Consider the following 19,941-nt stretch of genomic DNA (forward strand, 5'->3'; position numbering starts at 1 on the left):
ATCGATTGGTTGCTAGTTAATGAGGGAGAAGAAGGGCGAGAGAAGCTGAAGTCCAGCTGGCTATGTGAGAGCACACCTGCCTTTTCTCTTTACTTCATTTTCTCTGTAATGAAGGAAGCAATTGGTTTAGAGCGATCAATGCTGACCTATTAGGATCAGGCAGTGTTCTGGCATTGTCAAGGCAATTAAATTCAGCAGAGCAAGGATTATAACAGAAAAAAAAAGAAGGGGCCCGAGACTTTGAGTAAGAGCTACATTGATGCTTTAAGGTTGGCAAAAAAACTCAACCCAGTATAGTTAAAAAGAATTAAATCATTATCACATTCTCTTTTGCATGAGATTGGGAACGACAAGATCATTGTCATTTGTCCTTTGAATTTGATAATCTTTGGTCCTGCTTCTGTGACCGGGGGTTTCTGTACAATGTACTGTGTGTATCTGGAGAAGGCAGTTTGCTTTGAAATTTCACATTGGTACTTAAAAAACTTTCCCCTTTCTTGTCTGTTGTATTCTGTACTATTAAACTCATAGGCTGTGTACCTTTATAAAATGATTCATTCCAATTGAGGGGGATAAAAAAAGCCCAAACCCTTAGTAAATAATCATAATACATAGTTCTTATCAAGTAGTAGGTTTAGAAAGTTTGTCATACATTTTAAGATTTAAATAAGGTGCAGTTTTTAAATAAGGTGAAGTTTTTATGATTCTGGCAAATCTTTTGTTGCCTTGTGTGGATGTTCTTAAGAGGGAATGAATTTCCTATGAGAGTTTCAGCCTTGTCAAAAACAATACATTTGGCAAGTTGGAATTAACTTGCATCAAATGTTAGTTACCTGCTCCATATTTCAATTTACAAATTTATTGAATGTGGACATTAACTGGCAATATTATTGATATTAAATCAAATGCCAGGATGTCCCTTCTACATGTCTTTCCTGCTTGAAAGAGGCTAATGCATTGTTTTGTAAGGTTCATCCATTCTGAGTCAAGACATTTCTATTAAAAAACCAAAACAAACCAACCAAACAAAACCCTGCAGGCAAACCAAAAATCTTGAAAAAATATTCTAGAAGTATAATATCAAAACAATAATATCGAAGTATGATTTATCTTTGTATCCAATAGTCTCAGTTTTACTTGATTGACCCACATTTCTGTGGAAATTAACCTTCCCCTCTTTCCACCTCAAAAACATCAGAGAGCTTGAATATATATAAAGTTCCTTTAATCATCAATTGCATGTTGTAATTTTAACCTTCATCACATGAGCATCCTTTAGTTTATACTTGCCCTTGAGCAGATGAGGTGCATAATCCTATTCTTTCAAGCTTTTAAAGCATTTTTTTATTGGATCTTTGTAATTGAATGCTATGTTAAATCAGCTTCTTATTTTGAAATCTGAAGCTCATGAGCTAATGTCAAGTCCATTCTAGCTGTTAACAGTGGCTTTGTGCTGGCTTCTTTAGTGATTTTAGGTGTACGTATATATATGTACATATATGTGTATGTATACACCATTTAATTTTCATTAGGGAACCCCAGTGAATACGATCATGTATTCTATAATGGGTGGGAGGAGTGAAAATTTTTATGATACCACTTTTTGATGTGCTACTTTTTTGACATAATTGTTCCCCCTTCAGGAGTCTCCACCAGTTAGTTTTCAGATACCGTTGTAGAAACTCTTTCTCTTTATGTTTGAATGTGTTGACCACCCAGTAAATGTTCTACTTTAAAACAAAGTATCAAGTGTGGGGACTTCAACGGTGGTTGTTAGAATTGCTGCATTTCTGCCCTCTGCATAGGGAGCATGCTAACGATGGCTAGTGCTAATGACTTCTGTCCCAAATGTATGCTCTCTTAGGATGTATGATCATTAAAATATCCACTGATACTTTTTTTTTGCTAACTACATGCTCATACAGCATGGGACAGGTTTAATGTTTATTTTCAGACTGAATTTAATATCGAGTGAAAACACTGAGTGTAAGCGTACATTGGTTATCAATAATATAGTGAATTCTCTATACTGTGGAGAATACTGATGTTAAACAGGTCTTGAACAGCCAGTTTTTAAAAAAGAAGACCCAAAGAGTGTTAATCCATTGACAGTAAGGAAAATCAAGCTTGCTTATCCTGATCTACTGGTACAGAACTTAACTGTGATCCTGTCGCACTAAAAATAGTATGTCTATAAATACAGAAGAAAATTCCTAACAGAAAATTTCAAGTAATATATCTGCTTTAAAAGGAAAGGGGTATGTCAGCCATGTATGAACTCACTCTCAAAAATGAATAGTTCAAACTGTATGTTCCTTGCGGAAGCAAGGCTGCTTTTTCCAGGCCAAAGGGTTCACCAGGTTTTCAGTCTCAGCCTTTTTTTTGAATGAAGATTGATCTGCAGTCCAAACATTTTATTGAAGTGCAGGTCTGGAACGTCTCTTTCTGGAAAGGGACATCACAGCATAAAATTTATGTAATACCTCTAAAAATGTATTTTTGATGATGATGCTTTAATATTTCAAAAGTCATGAAGGTTTAGCTTTGAGTTCTAATTTAAATGTGTCTCAGGCCTTTAGAATTAGTATTTATGAGAATGTGAGTCATTTGGTGTAGAATAGGCATGTTCATAGACTTCACTAATGCAAACCAAACATGGCTAGAGTCAGTACGGGTGCAGCTACAGTGCTCTCCATTTGTGGTGTAATAAAACATATTTTTGAAGTATCTACCTTGAAAAGGAAGATGTCCTTTTCTGTAGGTATGGAACTAAAAGCATATGCACAGGGTTTACCTTTTAGAATACTGACATTCTACAACAATAGTATATTATTTATAATAAAAATAATCTTTGAAATTCTTACAAATTAACATTGGCAATGCACACCTGATATTTTCAAAATTATGCTGCACTTGTGCTGGAGAACAAAGTTTTGTACTGTGAGAAACAAAGAAGTGTGGTAATGCCCCTTTATGCTTTCCATAATGGCCTGATTGGGCACGGGTGGGTTCCAGCCAGGTAAACTTAAACATAAGGTCATTGTGCTAAGGGGGATAACCAATTCTGCTGAAAGGTCTTTTGCTTGTTTTTTTTTTTCTTTTTTCTTCACAACACATGGTTACTATTTTAAAGTCTGAAGCTAAATATGTTAAGAAGTGTCACAGTAAAATCAGATCTCATTTGTATGGCGAAAGAATTTTTTTGGTTACTTTTTGCTTAGAGGTTAAACATTACTTCAAAAGCAAGTTCCTTGAAAAAGATGTATTGAAATGAGATAAGTATAGAATAATATGGAACTGCCTGTTTATTAATGTTCGCTGCATTTTATTTCTCCCTCTTCCTACTATTTCTACTCTTTCCTAAGTTACAGTCATGCTTTGGGGGTATTTGGTTGATTGGGGGTTTTTTGTTGTTGTTTTTTTTTTCTTTTTGTCTTAAATACCTCTCCTGAAACAGCAGTAGATGTCAAGTCTCTTATGCTACTCGATCTTCTCAGCATTATGCTTTTTGTTATCTGTTTGTTTGCCCAAATTGCTTGTCATGTACAGACATGCATCTTTAAATAGTATCTAATTGTAATGTTTTCACAGAGTGGTTAATGTATGAACTTGATCATTACATATAGAAAATGGAATCAGATATTGGGCAAAGGATTTTTAGTATTCCAGCTATATAAAATTATTAGAGCTGAAATTTGTTCATGTCCAACCACTATATTTTTGTTATTTATTTGTGGAAAATCAGCAAATGTAGTAGAATCCCTGAGTATAAGAGATCATCTTAAATGCAGTTTGATTGCATAGAAATCCTATTTCTATGTGTGTATAACAAAATGAAAATGTGATCCTAACATGCGTTAGGCATGCACATTTTAACGTCAATCCAGCTACGGTGGATAGCAATAGCAGGTGAGTTGTAGGGATGCAGGTTTCAGCTACTGAGATTCTGAGGTTTCTTTGAAGACTTGTATGTGCTTTAATCCACAATGTAGGGTGTAAAATCAATGGTACTGTGGTATTAAAATTACCATTACTTTTTTTCCCTATGTTTCAGTCACTTTTGCTAAGTAAACATGCTTCTGGACTCTTTTCCCTGAAACCGGTTTAAAAGGTTTCTATAAACCATTGTTTCACTAACATTTTGTCACTATTGATGACTTGTGGCTTATCCATCCCTTTCCTGAGTTGACATTAAGAATCTGAAAGTGAGATATTGAGAGTCAGCTGTGTGTATTTAGGTAGAAACACTGACCAGCCTTCTCTGGAGTAATATAAAAAAAAGCAATATAAAGTGATATTAAAAAAAAATCAGGAAGTTTGAGTTTGGGGTTGATATAGTTGCACTGTTAGGAATTGTAGGAAGCCAAGACAGCTCTATGATCAGATACGAAATAGATGGATAGGGTATACATGAAAGGATACACATTACATAAATCAACACCATGATTACCTGCTAAATATGGAGGCAGTAGGGTTCTTCAACATTTTATGGTGAAAAGTACACAGGTTAGTTACTGATTTCAACTAAAATTTGGAGGCTATATTCTAAGTATATCAAGATTCATTCTGAATATGTCAAATACATCATCTATTTCAGGATATGTGACCTAGTAGGGAAATAGGAAACACTAACACTAAGTGAGCTGCCAAGATGAAGGAAAGTGGGCATGAGCAGACAGGAGAAGGTATATTAAGAGATCTGAAAATGAAGTGTGAAAATTTGACTTTGGGCATAGGTAAGGAAGGCCAGAAGGGCATGTGATGGGGGAACCTTAGTTCTAAGTTCAAAGGTTCCGCTCCATGAAGGACAAAAGTAAGTCACAGTCCTGTATTCCCTGTAAATTTCTAGTTAATGAAAATACAGCAATAAGTAATATTGACTGCTGCTATTTCCGAACAGAGATTTATTTCATTACACTGAGAATAATAATATTATGGAGGAAAAGATAGTATTAGCCTGGTAATAGCCTCCTAGTCATAACTGACATCAATTACAGCTAGAAGTAAAGCATTGAAGTAAAATGCGGAGCTGCCTCCTGAAACATGTTTTCACTACATTAATATATAAGAATAAAATACATAAACTTCTTCTCTTTTAGCTTCATATCAAAATAATGCAGTACTGAGTTAAAATTATCAGCTTAATAAAGTGAAGTGGATGGTTTAAAAGGTAATAGAGCACATTCAGGTAAATTGGATTGATATGCTAATGAAGGTTATGTCTAAGAATTGAGATTCACGTAACCGCATGGTAAGATTCCTTTAAAAGATACTCTTCACCACAGAGCACTGCTGTCACTTCTGAGGCAAGAATTGTATTATTTAGAGGAAAAAAATCTTTTTGAAGAAGATACGATACAAGCTAATGCCTTTCGATGGCAGTTGTTCCGATGTAATGTTGTAATGATCTAATTGGATTTCGAATATGAGAGTTGTGTATGCTCATAGCCGCTTCAGGAAGGCCAGATACAGGGAAGTAACAATGGAGGGCTATCAGATATCCTGAGGGTGGGTATGGTGAAACAAGCGTGTGAATACACCAGCTCAGCGCTTTTTTTTTTCCAACACAAATGTGTAACTGCAGGTTTCTGATAGGCTGTACAATTGTTAGAGCTCATATCCTAAATCACTAATTTCATTCTCACTATCTCACCTGCTATGCAGCATAGGGACTATTGAAAAGACTTTTTCTTTTTTTTTTCCTTCTTTATTTCTTCCCCTTTCCTTTTTTTACTTCTGACTTTTTGGTTCAAGTATAGTCATTTATTTCTTCATTGAGGACTCACATTTTAAAGTGTTAGCTAAGTGAATTCATCAATACTCCGAAGACAGAAGTCAAAGAAAACAACTCCCCATTAAACTGAATGTCGTGGTTTTGATTTGGGACCTCTGGTTTGTCAGTGCTAGAAATGTGCGTTATGGGCAGAATTCTTTTTCCAGCTGCTATCGAGGTGAAAACAGATGTGGGACCCAAGTTTATAAGGTGGTATCAGGGATATTGTGGTAAGAGGTTAGATGGATCAAAGCACTTAAAAAAATCTCTCTTGCATTTTCTTTTCATAGAGAAAAAAATTGTTATTTAGAGCTATATTTGAGTGGGTTTTGTCTTGAACATAGTACCAAATTTAATGACAGAGGAAAAAATGTCAAGAAGATTTACCTGAACTGGGGTCTAATACAGTACCTTCATGAGTAAAGGAAATATTTCAGTGACAGCATTAAACTGGGAAAAGAAGGCTATCCTTTCTGAGTACTATATGTGTTCTGGACTGAAAAAGGCAGAGGTTTATGGAGAAAAAAGAAGTTTGTTACATTAGAGGATCCTAGGTAGATCATTAAAATTATTTAAGGAGCCTTTATTTTGTCATAACTTGGCTCTGAGCCTATCAATTTGCAACTTTCAGCATTTTCAGTACAATTTTTATAGGTAGTGAGTTTATGTTACTTTTTTGAAACAGTTGATGAAACCTCTCTCTGGCACTCCTTAATATATAGGTAGCCAAAAGGATGATGGCTTAATGCATTCTATCTTTAAGTAGGTATCCAAAGCTCTGTTTGATTCCCAAATAAAAGATTCTTTGTTCATAGTGAAGGAAGTTATTACTCTAGGTTTTTTCCCATGGCCCTAAAACTTACTTCACTGTGGAAGTAGTCATCCTGCAACTGTTAGAAATATTTGTGCACAGGCAAATCCTGACTTTTTCAGTGTTCTGTGGGATTTGCTACTAAGTATTTGAAAGGTGTTACAAGGGAAGATCAAGGCAGATTTGTTGTTGTTACTGATACAAATATGCAATATGCTCCTCTCTGTCAGTGCTCAGTTACTTTCATAAAATTCTCTCTGTAGAGGTGTTCACAGTGGTAATGCCCTTCGCTGCAATGCAGTCTGAGTGTTATTGTGGTGTTAGTGTACTGTTACGTTAAGCTGTGGTGACCTGAAGGTGTTGTATAAATGACGAATTGCTGCATTCGCCCCAGTGAGGTATTTCTTCCACCACTGATACAGGTGATAATGTGTGATATAACCTGTAACTCTTCGGTGTTCCTGCAAAAATCCAGTAACTGTAGTGAAACATTGTTTGAACTTAAATACATCCTAACTTTTTAGTTTTTCAGTGGAAATATGTTGTTTAATGTCTTGAGACAAAATGAAAAGTAATTCCCTCATTCAGCTCTCTTTCCGAGGTACTTCTGGCACCAGCATGCTTTGTATGGCTTGAGCTGCATATATTGACGGAAATAGCGGAAGCTTTTTGGTGAATGGTTGAAGGAGTTACGCTAATATAGAATTATATGCAAAAGTTTGATTTATTGCACCTTGGCTTTACTACATTTATTGGTAAAGATGTTCAGTCATCTTCCATTTGAGCTGGAATCATCAGCAAACTATTCCCATGCAGAATAGGATTAGCAACTTAAAGATAAGGTGTGAGCACACAAAACCAAAGTGATTTCCAGAAATGTAATGATTTTTATCATTTTATGAAAAGCATAGCGACTTCAGCTGTTAGACTTAAAGTGTGTTTCAACAGAATGAAACTTCATGGCTAATTTTCAGGTGCTTATTTATTATGATGGCTAAGTATCACCTAGAAGGACCTATCTGCAGCTCACTCAGTGTTGAGCAAATTTTGGACAGGTGAGAAGTTTATTTTCTATTACACGTAAAATAAAAAATAAAATTTAAAAGAAACGTCTTACTTTATTTTTCTGGTTACGATTTATACTGTTCTTCCATTGCCTCCAAATTGATTTTAGGATTTATGACATTAGATTTAAAACAGTTTATTATTTCTACATGTTTTACTATATGAAGGGAACTATGTGACTGGTTATTAAATCAAATTGTTCTTTGGTTAAGGAACCAGTTGAAAAGACCTGAATTCAGTAGCTCAGTAATTATATTTCTGTCTTTTGCAGGTCTCCTCACAAGTTTTAGTGGTGTAGTTCATAGACATGTCAAACAAATTATTTTCATATTGCAGGAGATCAAGAAGTACATTTTAAAAAAAAATGATAAAATTTTCTCGGCGCTATGGCTCCCAATATACCTCTCCAGCCTGATGGTAATGTTTCAGTGAGCTAATATTCATTGTAATCAGTTGAATTGGTGCGATGTTGTAAAGTACTGTTCTGAATTAATCAAACAGTTCTCCTGATTGCTTATTAAATCAGCATGAGAAATGTGGGAAATTGTATGTGATAAATGTGGTTCTACTCTACAGCTAAAACAAATTACAAAAAAAAAAAGTGGAAAAAGAGAGAAGCAGCAAGAACAAGAAATACTTACATTAAAGTAGTTGTCTGTCTGAAATGCTCTGTCTTTAAAATAACCATAATTCAACTCTTCTCACAGGAACTTGAGTTTCTGGAGATTTTATTATCTGTACACAGATACTGAAAGTCACTGCCCTTCTCTTCCACCATCTCACTGCTGCTGAGCTGTGTAGGAGTGTTTGTGCAGGTTAATGTAGACCTACTTGTAATTCCAAATTTATGATCTTCTTTCACCATGTTAAATTTTTGATTTAAAAATAACTAGACCTATGAAGCTTACGAGATTGAATCTGCTGCACTGTCCATGTCTGATGAACAGTCCCATAAATAATACTACTTTTGTCCTTTATTTTATAGCTCAGTTCAGGCCTGCAGTAGTTAGTGGTTAGATCTTGAATATGCTGGAAAGTGTAAGCAATGCAGATTAACTGAGGTCGCAACTGTATATACGTGTAGCAGGTAATGCTGCTAACTGACACCATGTCAGATTTTTCACATAAAACACAGAACTTAGTGAGTTTAGAAATAATTGGTTGATATTTTCACTGATCTGTCTCACAGTGATTTTACCAGTATGAAAAACATGTCTTACCATTTCCATTTCGGCTTCTCTTCCATTTCGTAGTGTCTGATACATATTTCCATGTAAATTTCAGTCTTCACTAAATTTCTAAAATGCGTCTGAAGAATGATCATATTTAAGAGTTTGATTAAGCTGTGTGCTGTCAGGAGCAGAACAGCTATTGCACACTTTAATTATGTTAGAAAGCAACACCAAAGCAATCAGAACTGACATTCCACTAGTTTAAGTAGGGCATTACTTATGATTTTTTTTTAGGGGTTTTACTCCTACAAAGATTGCTCCCACTGTTGAAGAATTTAAGTTGACGTTTCTTGTAAGTGACATAGTTGCTGTCAGCATGGCACCTGTAAATCTCTGTAAATCACTGGATGGTATAAGGGTTTTAATAACTGTGTGATCATATCTTTAGTTAAAGAACCAATTAACAAAGCTATCCTTGCCTCAGATCTAAGCCACTTAAATATTAACGCTATATGCTTTATCATAAATGTTTTAAATGTATAAGGCAGACTCAGCTTAATGAATTACCCCACATTTCAGCATTCCAAAATTGTTTGCACAGCAAATTACAAATTGAGCCAGCAATACTTTGCATCGATTTTTTTCGAACCACCTCCAACTACCAGGAGTGGTATCCATAGGTACAATTTTCAAATCATAAAAATATTGATGAAAAAGATGTATCCAGTCATTTTTATGTTACCAGTACTTAGCTGATTCCACTAGAGTATTGCTTAGCACTTTTACAGTATAATTTTAACATAACAAATGGTAGGGTTTCTTGCATATATCCTTGGATGTATTTCTCAGTAGGTAAAAAGTTACACTGTTTAGGGGGGGGGTCTTTTTGCTTTTTTTTATTTATATAATTTAACATTTCATTCTTCATGTGTATTTATGACCCCCTTTTGAGAGCCCTGGGGGTCTTCTCTTATTCACTACTGCTTATGTGCTCAAATACTTAGAGTTGCTGTACTTCTGATTAGTAAAGATTCATCCAAACAAGCCTTATGTAAAAAACGTTCTTTCAGTAATTGCCATCTTTTTTTTTAATCATTTTCATTCTCTTTTGAAAGTCCACCCTTCTTTACCACTGTCTGTCAGATCCTTAGATACCAGAGCTAAATACAATTTTCTGTAGATATTTTCACTATAGTTTATCGGAAGAATTTCTAAATTCCTTGCTTTTTTAAACACAGATTGAAACCACGATTATTTCTTCGTTCGGCTAGCTTGATGCGGGTTGATACATCTTTTTTGGATTTTTTTTTTTGTCCACTTGCTTCTAGATCGCTTTGTTCTATACTTTTCAAGTATTTCTTTGTCATATTGTATATAGTCTGATTCCAGTCAAAACCTAGACAGCTCTTACTTGAGGTGTCCTTGGGGCAAGAAATAATTATTGCATCTTAAATTCATAGGCTGGTGGAACATGAGAAGCTGGGGAAAATTGAAAACATTCTCAGATTTCATTGAACAGAACTTCCCTGTAGTTTCTTCTGTTTTAGTCAATGTGTTTTAAAAATGTGGAGGCTATAATGTATCTATATAATGAAGCCTAAGCTAAGTCAATCCACAGCCATGAAACCACATCAGGATATACTGTGATTCAAAGAAAACAGGTCCTATTGAAGATTATGTGCATTTTGGAAAGAATCTGGCTCCATGTTACACCAGCCTGGAAGGCATGCAGAGCAAGCTCACATCAGCTCTCTAAATCCCATGCCTACTTTGTGCTAGAACCAGACTTCCTGAGGAACAGTGCTTTCTTCTCTATATAAAAGAACTATCTTTTTTCTATAAAATTTAATTTATTAGGTTCCCATTTTATATATTCAACAGAGATGGCATAGAGATAAATGAAGGTGATACTTCAGTTGGGTTTGGCTGCGAAGTCGAATCAGGGATAGGGTTTAAATACAGATTTCATGGCATCAGAATCTTAATATCTTCTCCTACCAGGTTTTGAATTCACGTGGTGGAAGTCCATTATGAGATCAGGTGAAATTACAGATTCCTGCCCATATCTAGACAAGTTCTGGGAAATAGAACTGTTTTGGGTTGAGATCTGACATAAAACAAAACATGCAGAGCCAAGTTCAGTTTTGAGAAATTGAACGGAACTGTAGATGCATAAAATACAAAGATTCAGATTCAAGCAAGTTTACATCAACTTTAGGGTTTTCTGTTTTTAAAAAAACAAAGTAAAATAAAAATTATAAACCAGTAATGAAAAAATTGCCATTTTGCAAGCTCATCATTCTTATGTATGGAATACAAAATGTATTATCACATAATGCATATGTTACTTATGTTTCCATGCACACCAGTGCTAATTTGGTTAAATACGTTCAGAAACATTGGTTGCTTGGTTGGTATGCTGCTTATATATAGTACGCAAACAATTACATATCCTGTGTAATTATTTTTTATCAATATTTTTAGCCACTTGAATGCCACAGCATAAAATATCTGGATACACATTTCAGGAAATTACAAACAGAAATGTGTTGTGTTTTCTAACTGCTACACTGTTGCTTGTATTTGCATCAATTGTGAAGGTGAAAATGTTTGTTACTGTGCAGGCTTTGCAGGTGTTATGTATGCTTTTCCTACTAGAGTTCAATGATTTTGTCTTGAGTAAGTGTTATTTGATTTGTCACTGTTGTTTTTTATATTTGCAGCAGGGATTTCCTTTGGTATAAAATAGACTCTATTAGACTTTCTCATCTAAGTGCATGGAAACTTGTCTCCTGTCAAAAGACAGAAATGCTTTCCATGTTTGTTCTGGCTTAATCCTTTATATATTTATTTATGTCCATTGTTTTTCCACATGATTTAATTCTGGCAATGGATTTTCCTCCTTGCTTTTTTTTATCCTCCTGCCATGAGTTTGTTGATTCAGCTGTGTGAGACTGAAGGATTATATGTTTTACGGAGTTGTCAATAATGGAATTTAGATGGTGGTGAATAGCACTGTTCCCTTTTCCACTAAAAGACAAATAGACTGTCTTCTAATGCCATTGTGTGCTGGGCTGTATCTCATGCATCTTTGTGGCTGTGATCAGAATGTGAATGTTAGTGGTTTCTAAGCAGTTAGAGGAGATACGAAGTATGTAGGACTAGCACTGGTGTCTCACACAAAATGCTCCGTGAAGAAAAATGGAATGCCAAGTTCTTAAGAGCTCATTTTGTACATACTGGATTTAGTTCGGTATTTTAGTATGCTGTTGCTGTTCTGGGTTGCTTTGATGGTAACTTAGAGTGAATATCAGTGCAAAATAACAGTTAATTTCCTTTACCTTTCTTTACTTAGTCTTCTGTCTCAATATTCTCAGGGGATTAGAATCTATGCTTAATATATTCCAGAGTTTGTCTGTATCTTACTGGTGTTGTTATAATGAAGGATTAAAATGGATCCTAGAATATGCATGTATTTACACTTTGACACATGTGTCCCAAATACTGTTCTGATGCAGGCAGCTGAGCTTTGGTACCCACAGCTGAATCAGTGGTATGCTCAGCAGCAGCTGTTATCAGAATTAAATGTGTCAGCTGTACAAATGTAAAGAGCAGAAGTAAAACATAATGTAGTTGTTCAGAAATGTAAGCATTTGTAGTCACAACGGAGTGCCCAAATCATAGTTTCGTTTAAAGGTGAAGAATTGCTCTGGGAAAAATAGGGGATTGATGAGGGCATTACCATGTGGCTGCCTAATTGATCAACCCAGGTAGTTCATTCAAATTTTAGTAGTTTAATATTCTACCAAGATCCAGTAGAACTTGCCATTTCCCTCTAGTTAAAATAATTTTCTTGTGAGTGGGGGGAAAAAAAAAAGAAAGAAGAATGCAGAGTTTTCTGGTATCCCTGCTGTGGGAATATCAGGGCCAAGTGTAGCATGACTAACTGTGACTACTGTGATGTGGATAAAAATCTTACAGCACTTAAATACTATAAATATCCATTATTCTCAAACAGGGCCAGAAACCAAAATTTTTTTAGCTAAAGGGGCAAAATTCTCATGCTACAATCCTCTTCACCTGCTAGGGAAGTACTTTTAAACCCCCCAAAGGTTTTCTCTTTAAAGAATGATTCAGGGTTCTTTTTGTCTTCCCCCCAGTCTATCAGCTGTGTCTAAAGTCCATTGACAGAGGAGCTAGTCTAGCCCTTGAATTGTGGTTCTTTTACTCTCCTATCACACAAAGATTTATAGATAACTTTGTGTTGTATAAAGCTGCTTTGTTCCTGACAGGAAAGCAAACAATTTCTAATATAACTGGAAAAACTGCCTGTAGTGTGTTTAATGTCTGTCCTCCTCATTTTTGTCTGCCATGTCTCTTCCTCAGTAAGCAATAAAATTAAAATTCATAGTTTGGCACCAGTATTTTGATTACACAGTTAATTCTTCATCATTCCTATGTCTCAGCTTAATCAGGTTTGCCCAAGCTTGTGTCACCCACTAACAAAGTGTTCTAAAGTTTTTTTGTTCATTTAGGGTTTGGGCTTTCTGCTGTTTTTTTTTTTCCCCCTCCACCTTGTGGTAATCAAAGCTTTTAAATTATCTTGTAATTCAGCATACACAAGTTAAGTCTGGTCAGTGGTCCTTTTTAATTAATGACATGCTTGCCAAGCACTTGTAGAAAAATGACTCTATGTGGCTATCAAAAATAATTAGTATTTGCATTTATGTCGATTTAATCAGCATAAAAGATACCTGTATTGTATTTCAGGAAATGTCATCTGTTAAAAATATGATCTTTAGCTTGTTTCTTCTGTTTTTTCTAATTCAGAGGACTGCAATAATTGCTAGCATGTAGTGTTGTTGGTGGGAGAACACCACTCATCTTAGAGGTGAACATACTTGTTCTCACTACTTGAACAAGTGAAAAGTAATTGCAAAACTATGCAAAGTTTGACCTCATTCTTAAGTATCTAAAAGAATCAAGATCAAATCAAATGTTTTATTCTGCAGTTAAAGGTTTTATTTTATTTCCATATGGGTTGATTTGTTGTTTGTAGCATACAGCTGGTACAGAAAGTGGAGAAGTTACTCCAGCACTTCCAATCCCACAACTGCTTGTTTCTTATTCCCTTAGTTGCAAGAAAGAAAATACTAAGTTAACCACGATTCATTTGTTTTCTTATGGGATTTACATGTTTATACAAAAAAATACATAGAAAGCAAATGTTAAGGCAGTTAGACTTCCAAAGTTGGAGTCTGAAAGATACAGGGTTACTGAAATTGTTCACTCCTGCAGTCTTAAGTATCCTTTGATCTCATGATGGTGTCTTATAGTCATTTCATAACGAGAGCCTTTGGAGGGAGGAGGGTATTCAACCTATAACTTTTTCAATGTGTAGGACATGAACTATGGTTCCCGAGTGAGGAGCTGTTGGATACTTTCCTCTGATTCACCGACTAGCCTCACATCTTGTCTGCCATGTGTAGCGCAGGGGCAGAGAATGCCGTATCAGAGTCTAGCCTGGCTCCCTGTGGGTAGGGACCTCTCCTTACGTTTGAACTCCTATTAAAAAAAGGAGTTGAACTTCAATCTCTTTTTGAGCAAGCACCTTAAAGAACAAATCATTATATAAAGAGGGATTATCAGCACCAATATTCACAGCAGTTCCTTAGAAGAGGGTCCCAGCTTCAGAGTCCAAATTCACAGAAGGATCTCCCTACGCTCAATGGAGAGAAGGATAGACTTTCAGACATACATCTGGCCTGAGCGCTTCCTTCCTAGCTTGCTGTAGACAGTTGTACACAGAGCCTGCTCGCTGATCTCATCTCTGTCAACATTACCTCATTATCTCCAGATATACTCTTGCCACTTGATGCACATTTGCTTGTGGGAACCAGAAGGCTGTTAGATTTTATGGTGCTTAATTCTCGGTTGTCTGTACCTTAGGTCTGTTAGCAAAGTTGGAGAGCCTTACCTGTTGCTGCACTGCCATTCAGAGCTAAAAGCAGTATCATGGTGTTGTGGGCTAACCCCGGTGGGCAGCTCAGCCCCACACTGCTGTTCGCTCACTCCCCCATAGCGGGATAGGAGGGAGAATCAGAACTTGTGGGTTGAGATAAAGACAGTTTAATAGGTAAAGCAAAAGCTGTGTGCGCAGGAAAAGCAAAATAAGGATTTCATTCGCTCCTTCTCATCGGCAGGCAGTTGTTCAGTCATCCCCAGGAAAGCAGGGCTCCATCATGTTTAATGGTTACTTGGGAAGACAAACTCCATAACTCTGAATGGTCCCCGCTTCCTGGTAGGGAATATCCCTTTGGATAGTTTGGATCAGCTGTCCCGCTTGTGTCCCCTCCTGACTTCTTGTGCACCTCCAGCCTCCTCGCTGGTGGGGTGGTGTGGGGACCAGAAGAGGCCTTGACTCTGTGTAAGCACTGCTCAGCAATAACTAAAACATCTCTGTATTATCGACACTGTTTTCAGCACAAATCCAAAACATAGCCCCATACCAACTACTGTGAAGAAATTTAACTCTGTCCCAGCCGAAACCACTACAGTATGTTTCAAAAACTTAGTGAGTGATCACATAAAACATGTTGCATGCATTTTAAGCATTTGTCAAACTTGCATGTGCTGAAAAATTGTTCATATTAATTTTGTTACCTGTACTCTTATGTTACATTTAATAAATGACTCCAGGAAGATCATGAGAAGGTACACATAGTCTGATGACCTGAAGGATACTTCTGTTTTTAATCATGACTCAGTTGCATTTCTGTCTGGCAGAAAACTGCTTAGGAAAACGTACAAATTTTCAAGCATGTCATGAGTTATAATAGGCATTTTAAATTTCTGAAATCTGTATGCTTTGAATTAAGACTTTGTTGCTCATACTGAAGTTGTCCACATTGCAGTTTTTCCTATCGTATTTCTGAGCCACCTCTTTGTTTTCAGCCTGTTGTTTAGTGTTCTTCCCATTAAGATGTACTACTGCAGTATTTGCAGTGTCTTCATGTGACTCTTTTGAAACAGGTCATGTACCTTCAATATTTCTCTTCATTGGTAATATTTGAAATTCAGATACAGCTTGTTTACCTAGCAGTACTGGGCATTTCTGATAAATTCTGCCTTATTTGAAGGGAGGTTACACTCTCAGGCTGTGGCAGCTTTAGTGTCTTGCATCAAGTGGAATAATAAGCCACAACTCTTATGCAAAATCTGAGAATGTGATTTTGGTAGTTAGGGTGTTTAAGGTAATTTTGAAGATTATATTATTTTAATTTGCACCAAGTAGAAGAATGAAAGATTCAGGCAGGAAATCATGCTGATCATTCGCCTTGAGAGAGATAAGGAAAGAATAAAATATATATATTGTATTGGGGAGAAAGGATGGGTTTTGTCATATCGTTACATTCTACTTTGCTGTTGCAATATCGAACAATACAAAAATTGTTCATATTAATTTCATATTAATTAAATAGTAATTTAATAATTAATATGAGCAATGAATTACAACATTGAAATAATATACTGTAGAAGATAATTTTAATGGATGGGATTTTGTTTTACATTACCACAAAATTTCAGCTTTCCAGCAATGTGAAACATTGTCACCTATTGTTCAAAATAACTGATAGGCTATTTAGCATACAAGAATAAGCTCTGTTCCTTTCTACCTGTTGGCAGAGAACTTTGCTAACCAGTGAGTGGTATGTTATTTAACTTAAGTGTGCAGTATGATAAAGATGCTTTTCCCATGGCAAACTATTCAAGTCTTGTCTGTCTTCACCCTCTTGATATATTAAAAAAACACCCAACCAACAACAACAAAAACCCCCAAACAAACAAAACAAACAAAAAAAAGCCAAACTGACCAAGAAGTTTAGTGTTACAATTTCATAACAGAAAAATTCGAAAAAATTAGCATTTAAAGCTAATTATGAAGTAGGTTCTTGTGTTCCTATTAATATTGTTACTTTGTTTATTCTCTAAACTGTTTAAAGCAAGGAAGCATAACTGAAGTATGTCAAAGTATCTCCATTAGTAATGCTGTGTTGGTTAGCCTAGAGCGTGTTTTGTCCAAGCAGCGCAACTCAATCAATACCTTTCTTGCCTGAGAGAGACAAGGGAATCCCTATGGCAAGCCAGCCTCCACGTGCACTCATAAATGTTCCAAGATTCTTCCTGTGTTTAGTTGAATTTTGCGCTTCTGTTGCTGGATAGAATGAGAACATTTACTGTTGTCGGATCCTGGTCATTGCCTGTGTATTTAGGGTTCGTACTGTGCTTGTGAATTGACAAAAAGCAAATAATCTGGAAAGACTGAATCAAATATGTCTGTGCCTGTAACTTCAAGGAGGAGGCATACCCTTAGCTGAAGATGTCTACCAGACTTCCTAAAACTGAAAGGTTCTTTCAGATTTTAGGTTAACTTTTCTGAACGTCAGACTATTAGTCCCCTGAATAATTTGATTATAATCTTTTTCAGGGTATCTTCAGTGCCAGTTTTGCAGAAGCTCAGCTTTGTGAATAGAAACCTTGGGATCTTGCTCCTATGTGTCTACCGTGCTTTTGCTATGATGTACCTGACTGTGCGTCACTTGCAAAAGCACTGCAAATTATCCTCGGTGTGTTAAGAAAAACTGAGGCTGAGACGGTTTTGCCTTCATAATGTGAATCCCAAAATAGAGCATTTCATCTGTCACCTCACAACTGACTGGTTTGCGTGGGCGAGTCTGGGGAAAGAACTGCTGTTTCCTTGACTGTCAACCAAGATTCCTGTGATGCTCTTTGCAGGCACTTGTGACAGTTAGATAGTGAGGGCTAAGTTCTGCTTTACTCTTAAAATACAGGTTCACCTTCTTTATGAAAAATAAATATTGTCTCCAGTTTTGCAACTTTTAGTTTTTCTATACAGAATGAGCAACTTTTAGTTTTTCTATACAGAATGACTTGCAGGAAACTTGCTACTGTGATAATTAATTGATCTGAGAATGAATATTAATTAGAGAATAGCATATCATTCTTTTTTGTTTCAAGTAATGATAATTTTTTTTAAAAGTGAAATTTTGGGCATATTGTGTATCAGTTTTGTAATTTTAACCAAAATATATAATAGTTGTTTTTTAAAATGAAACTATTATATAAGCTAAAAGGAGCAGAGGTCAAAAACTTTGGCAATTTTAGCAATGTCATGATATTCAGGTAACTTAGTTGTCTCTTGCAGTCATTTGCATGTAATAGGTGGATTTTTTTAAATTATTTTTCTGGAAGGTTTTTTCTATGTATGGTAAAGACAAACGAATATCAGTAATAACAGTCATTGAGGCTTGCTTATAAGAGCTCTTTCATAAGGCGCTCAAGTCTTGAAGTGTAGGAGGAGGTTGAACTTTAGCACAGTAAATAGCTACGAGGTTTTTTATTGTTTAAAAATAATCTCAGGACTGAAAGCAGTGTGGGTAACCCATTTTGTGGAGTAATGGTATTTGTTTTAGGTAGCTTTCTGTGTTGCTTGTTCAACATTTATTGAGATGGTGTACAATATTCCATTTAGGATTTTTCAAAATTTATAGTAAGAACTGTTGGATCTTTTCAGAAAATGTGTGGATTGGACTGAATCAAGGTTAATGACTGTTTATAGAAGGTGAAGCCTCCAGGGTAATACAGAAGGTGAATAGGTCACAGTGTTCAAGAGCAGCTCTATTTTGATTTTCAATTAGCGTCTAGAAGTTATACAACCAGGAATGAAACCCAGAGCTAGCTTAATTCCATAACGTTTGACTGTTTTGATTTTTTTTTTTGTTATTACTGTAAGATACACCAACAAAGACATTGAGAATCTGTAGATCCAGTGTTAGAATTAGAAACAGTCATATTAAAATGGAGTTAATTTTTGGCTTCTGCAGAGAAGCCTGTCTGATTTGTTGGGTTTGTCCTGGCTATATGAAATCTTTCATTGTGGTGAAAAGTAGTTGGTAAAGGGTGGTTGTTGTTTTTATTATTATTATTGTCGTCATCCTTCTCCTCCATGAGCACACATTTGCACTAAAAGACCATTTCTGAACCCAAAGGTCCCTCATTTTGCTTTTCTTGCTAAATTAGTCCAGAAAGATTTTTTTGATAAATTTCACAGCTCTTTAAATTTCACAGCTCTTTAAATTATTTTTTTTTCACTTAAATTATACGGGAGCCAGCACCCTGAGTAGATGCAAGTTTGCTGTGAAATTTATACTCTTTTTACTCCTTTTCTTATTTTAATTTTATTTTTTTTAACGGTTACTCAGTTCTTATGGGTCTGCACAACATAGTCCAACTGAATCATTTATATTTTAGTGCATTTATTTGTCATGCTTAACTTGTGCTACTTACCTTTTTTTTTCCCCCCCCTCTAGGTATATTCGAATCGTTGGTACCCACAACACAGTGAACAAAGTTTTCCATATTGTGGCATTTGAATGCATGTTCACGAACAAAACCTTTACTCTTGAGAAAGGTCTGATAGGTAAGAGAAAAAACTGTTTTCCTTTTACATGAATATTTGCGAATGCTTGCCTTTTAAGACAGGCCTACTTTACTTCTGTTTCCACACAGAAATCTCTAACTTGAGTTAAATGATGCTGTAAGCATAGAATTAGTTGGCTAGTCCTTGCGATGCCTTTGAAATTCCAGTTCTGTGGATTAATTAGTGACGCTGCAGGAATGCTAAAGTACAAATTAAATCAACTGCTGCTGACAAAGCCACTGGTAATTCAGTCATTCTGTGCTGCTAATCCGATTTTGCTTTGCACGTCATGGTATGGTTGCTCTTGCCTCCTGCTAGGTTAGCCTGAATTCTGTAACGAGGATGGAGTAACCAGAGCTATTTATTGCAGTGAAGATGGATTTGGGCATTTAGGGCCTCTTATACAGCCTAGTTTCAACTGCTGAAAGTAAACTCTCATGTGTTGATTTTCCCCTAAAGAGTCATAGACACGCTTAGCCATGGCAGAACATTATATTAGCTACCCTTATTCTCAGAACACCATGTTGGTGGAGCTCTGTTACCTCTGGAGCTCCGGACAGGTTATATAATACTGATTTAAGTACCTCTAAATAGTAGCGCATTACTTAAGGTAGAAATC

At 35.9% G+C, this 19,941-nt stretch overlaps 1 protein-coding gene across 1 annotated transcript in view; it reads left to right on the forward strand.

Moving 5' to 3' along the window:
• BTBD9 (BTB domain containing 9) overlaps positions 1 to 19,941 on the forward strand; it is a 131,873-nt gene that overhangs the window by 66,966 nt on the left and 44,966 nt on the right. The window contains exon 7 of the mRNA XM_059835012.1: positions 19,213 to 19,322. Within this exon, the coding sequence (XP_059690995.1) occupies positions 19,213 to 19,322 (110 nt within the window). The remainder of the gene's footprint in view (positions 1 to 19,212; positions 19,323 to 19,941) is intronic.

The sequence above is a fragment of the Gavia stellata genome, chromosome 2, assembly GCF_030936135.1.
Source record: "Gavia stellata isolate bGavSte3 chromosome 2, bGavSte3.hap2, whole genome shotgun sequence".
NCBI lineage: Eukaryota > Metazoa > Chordata > Aves > Gaviiformes > Gaviidae > Gavia > Gavia stellata.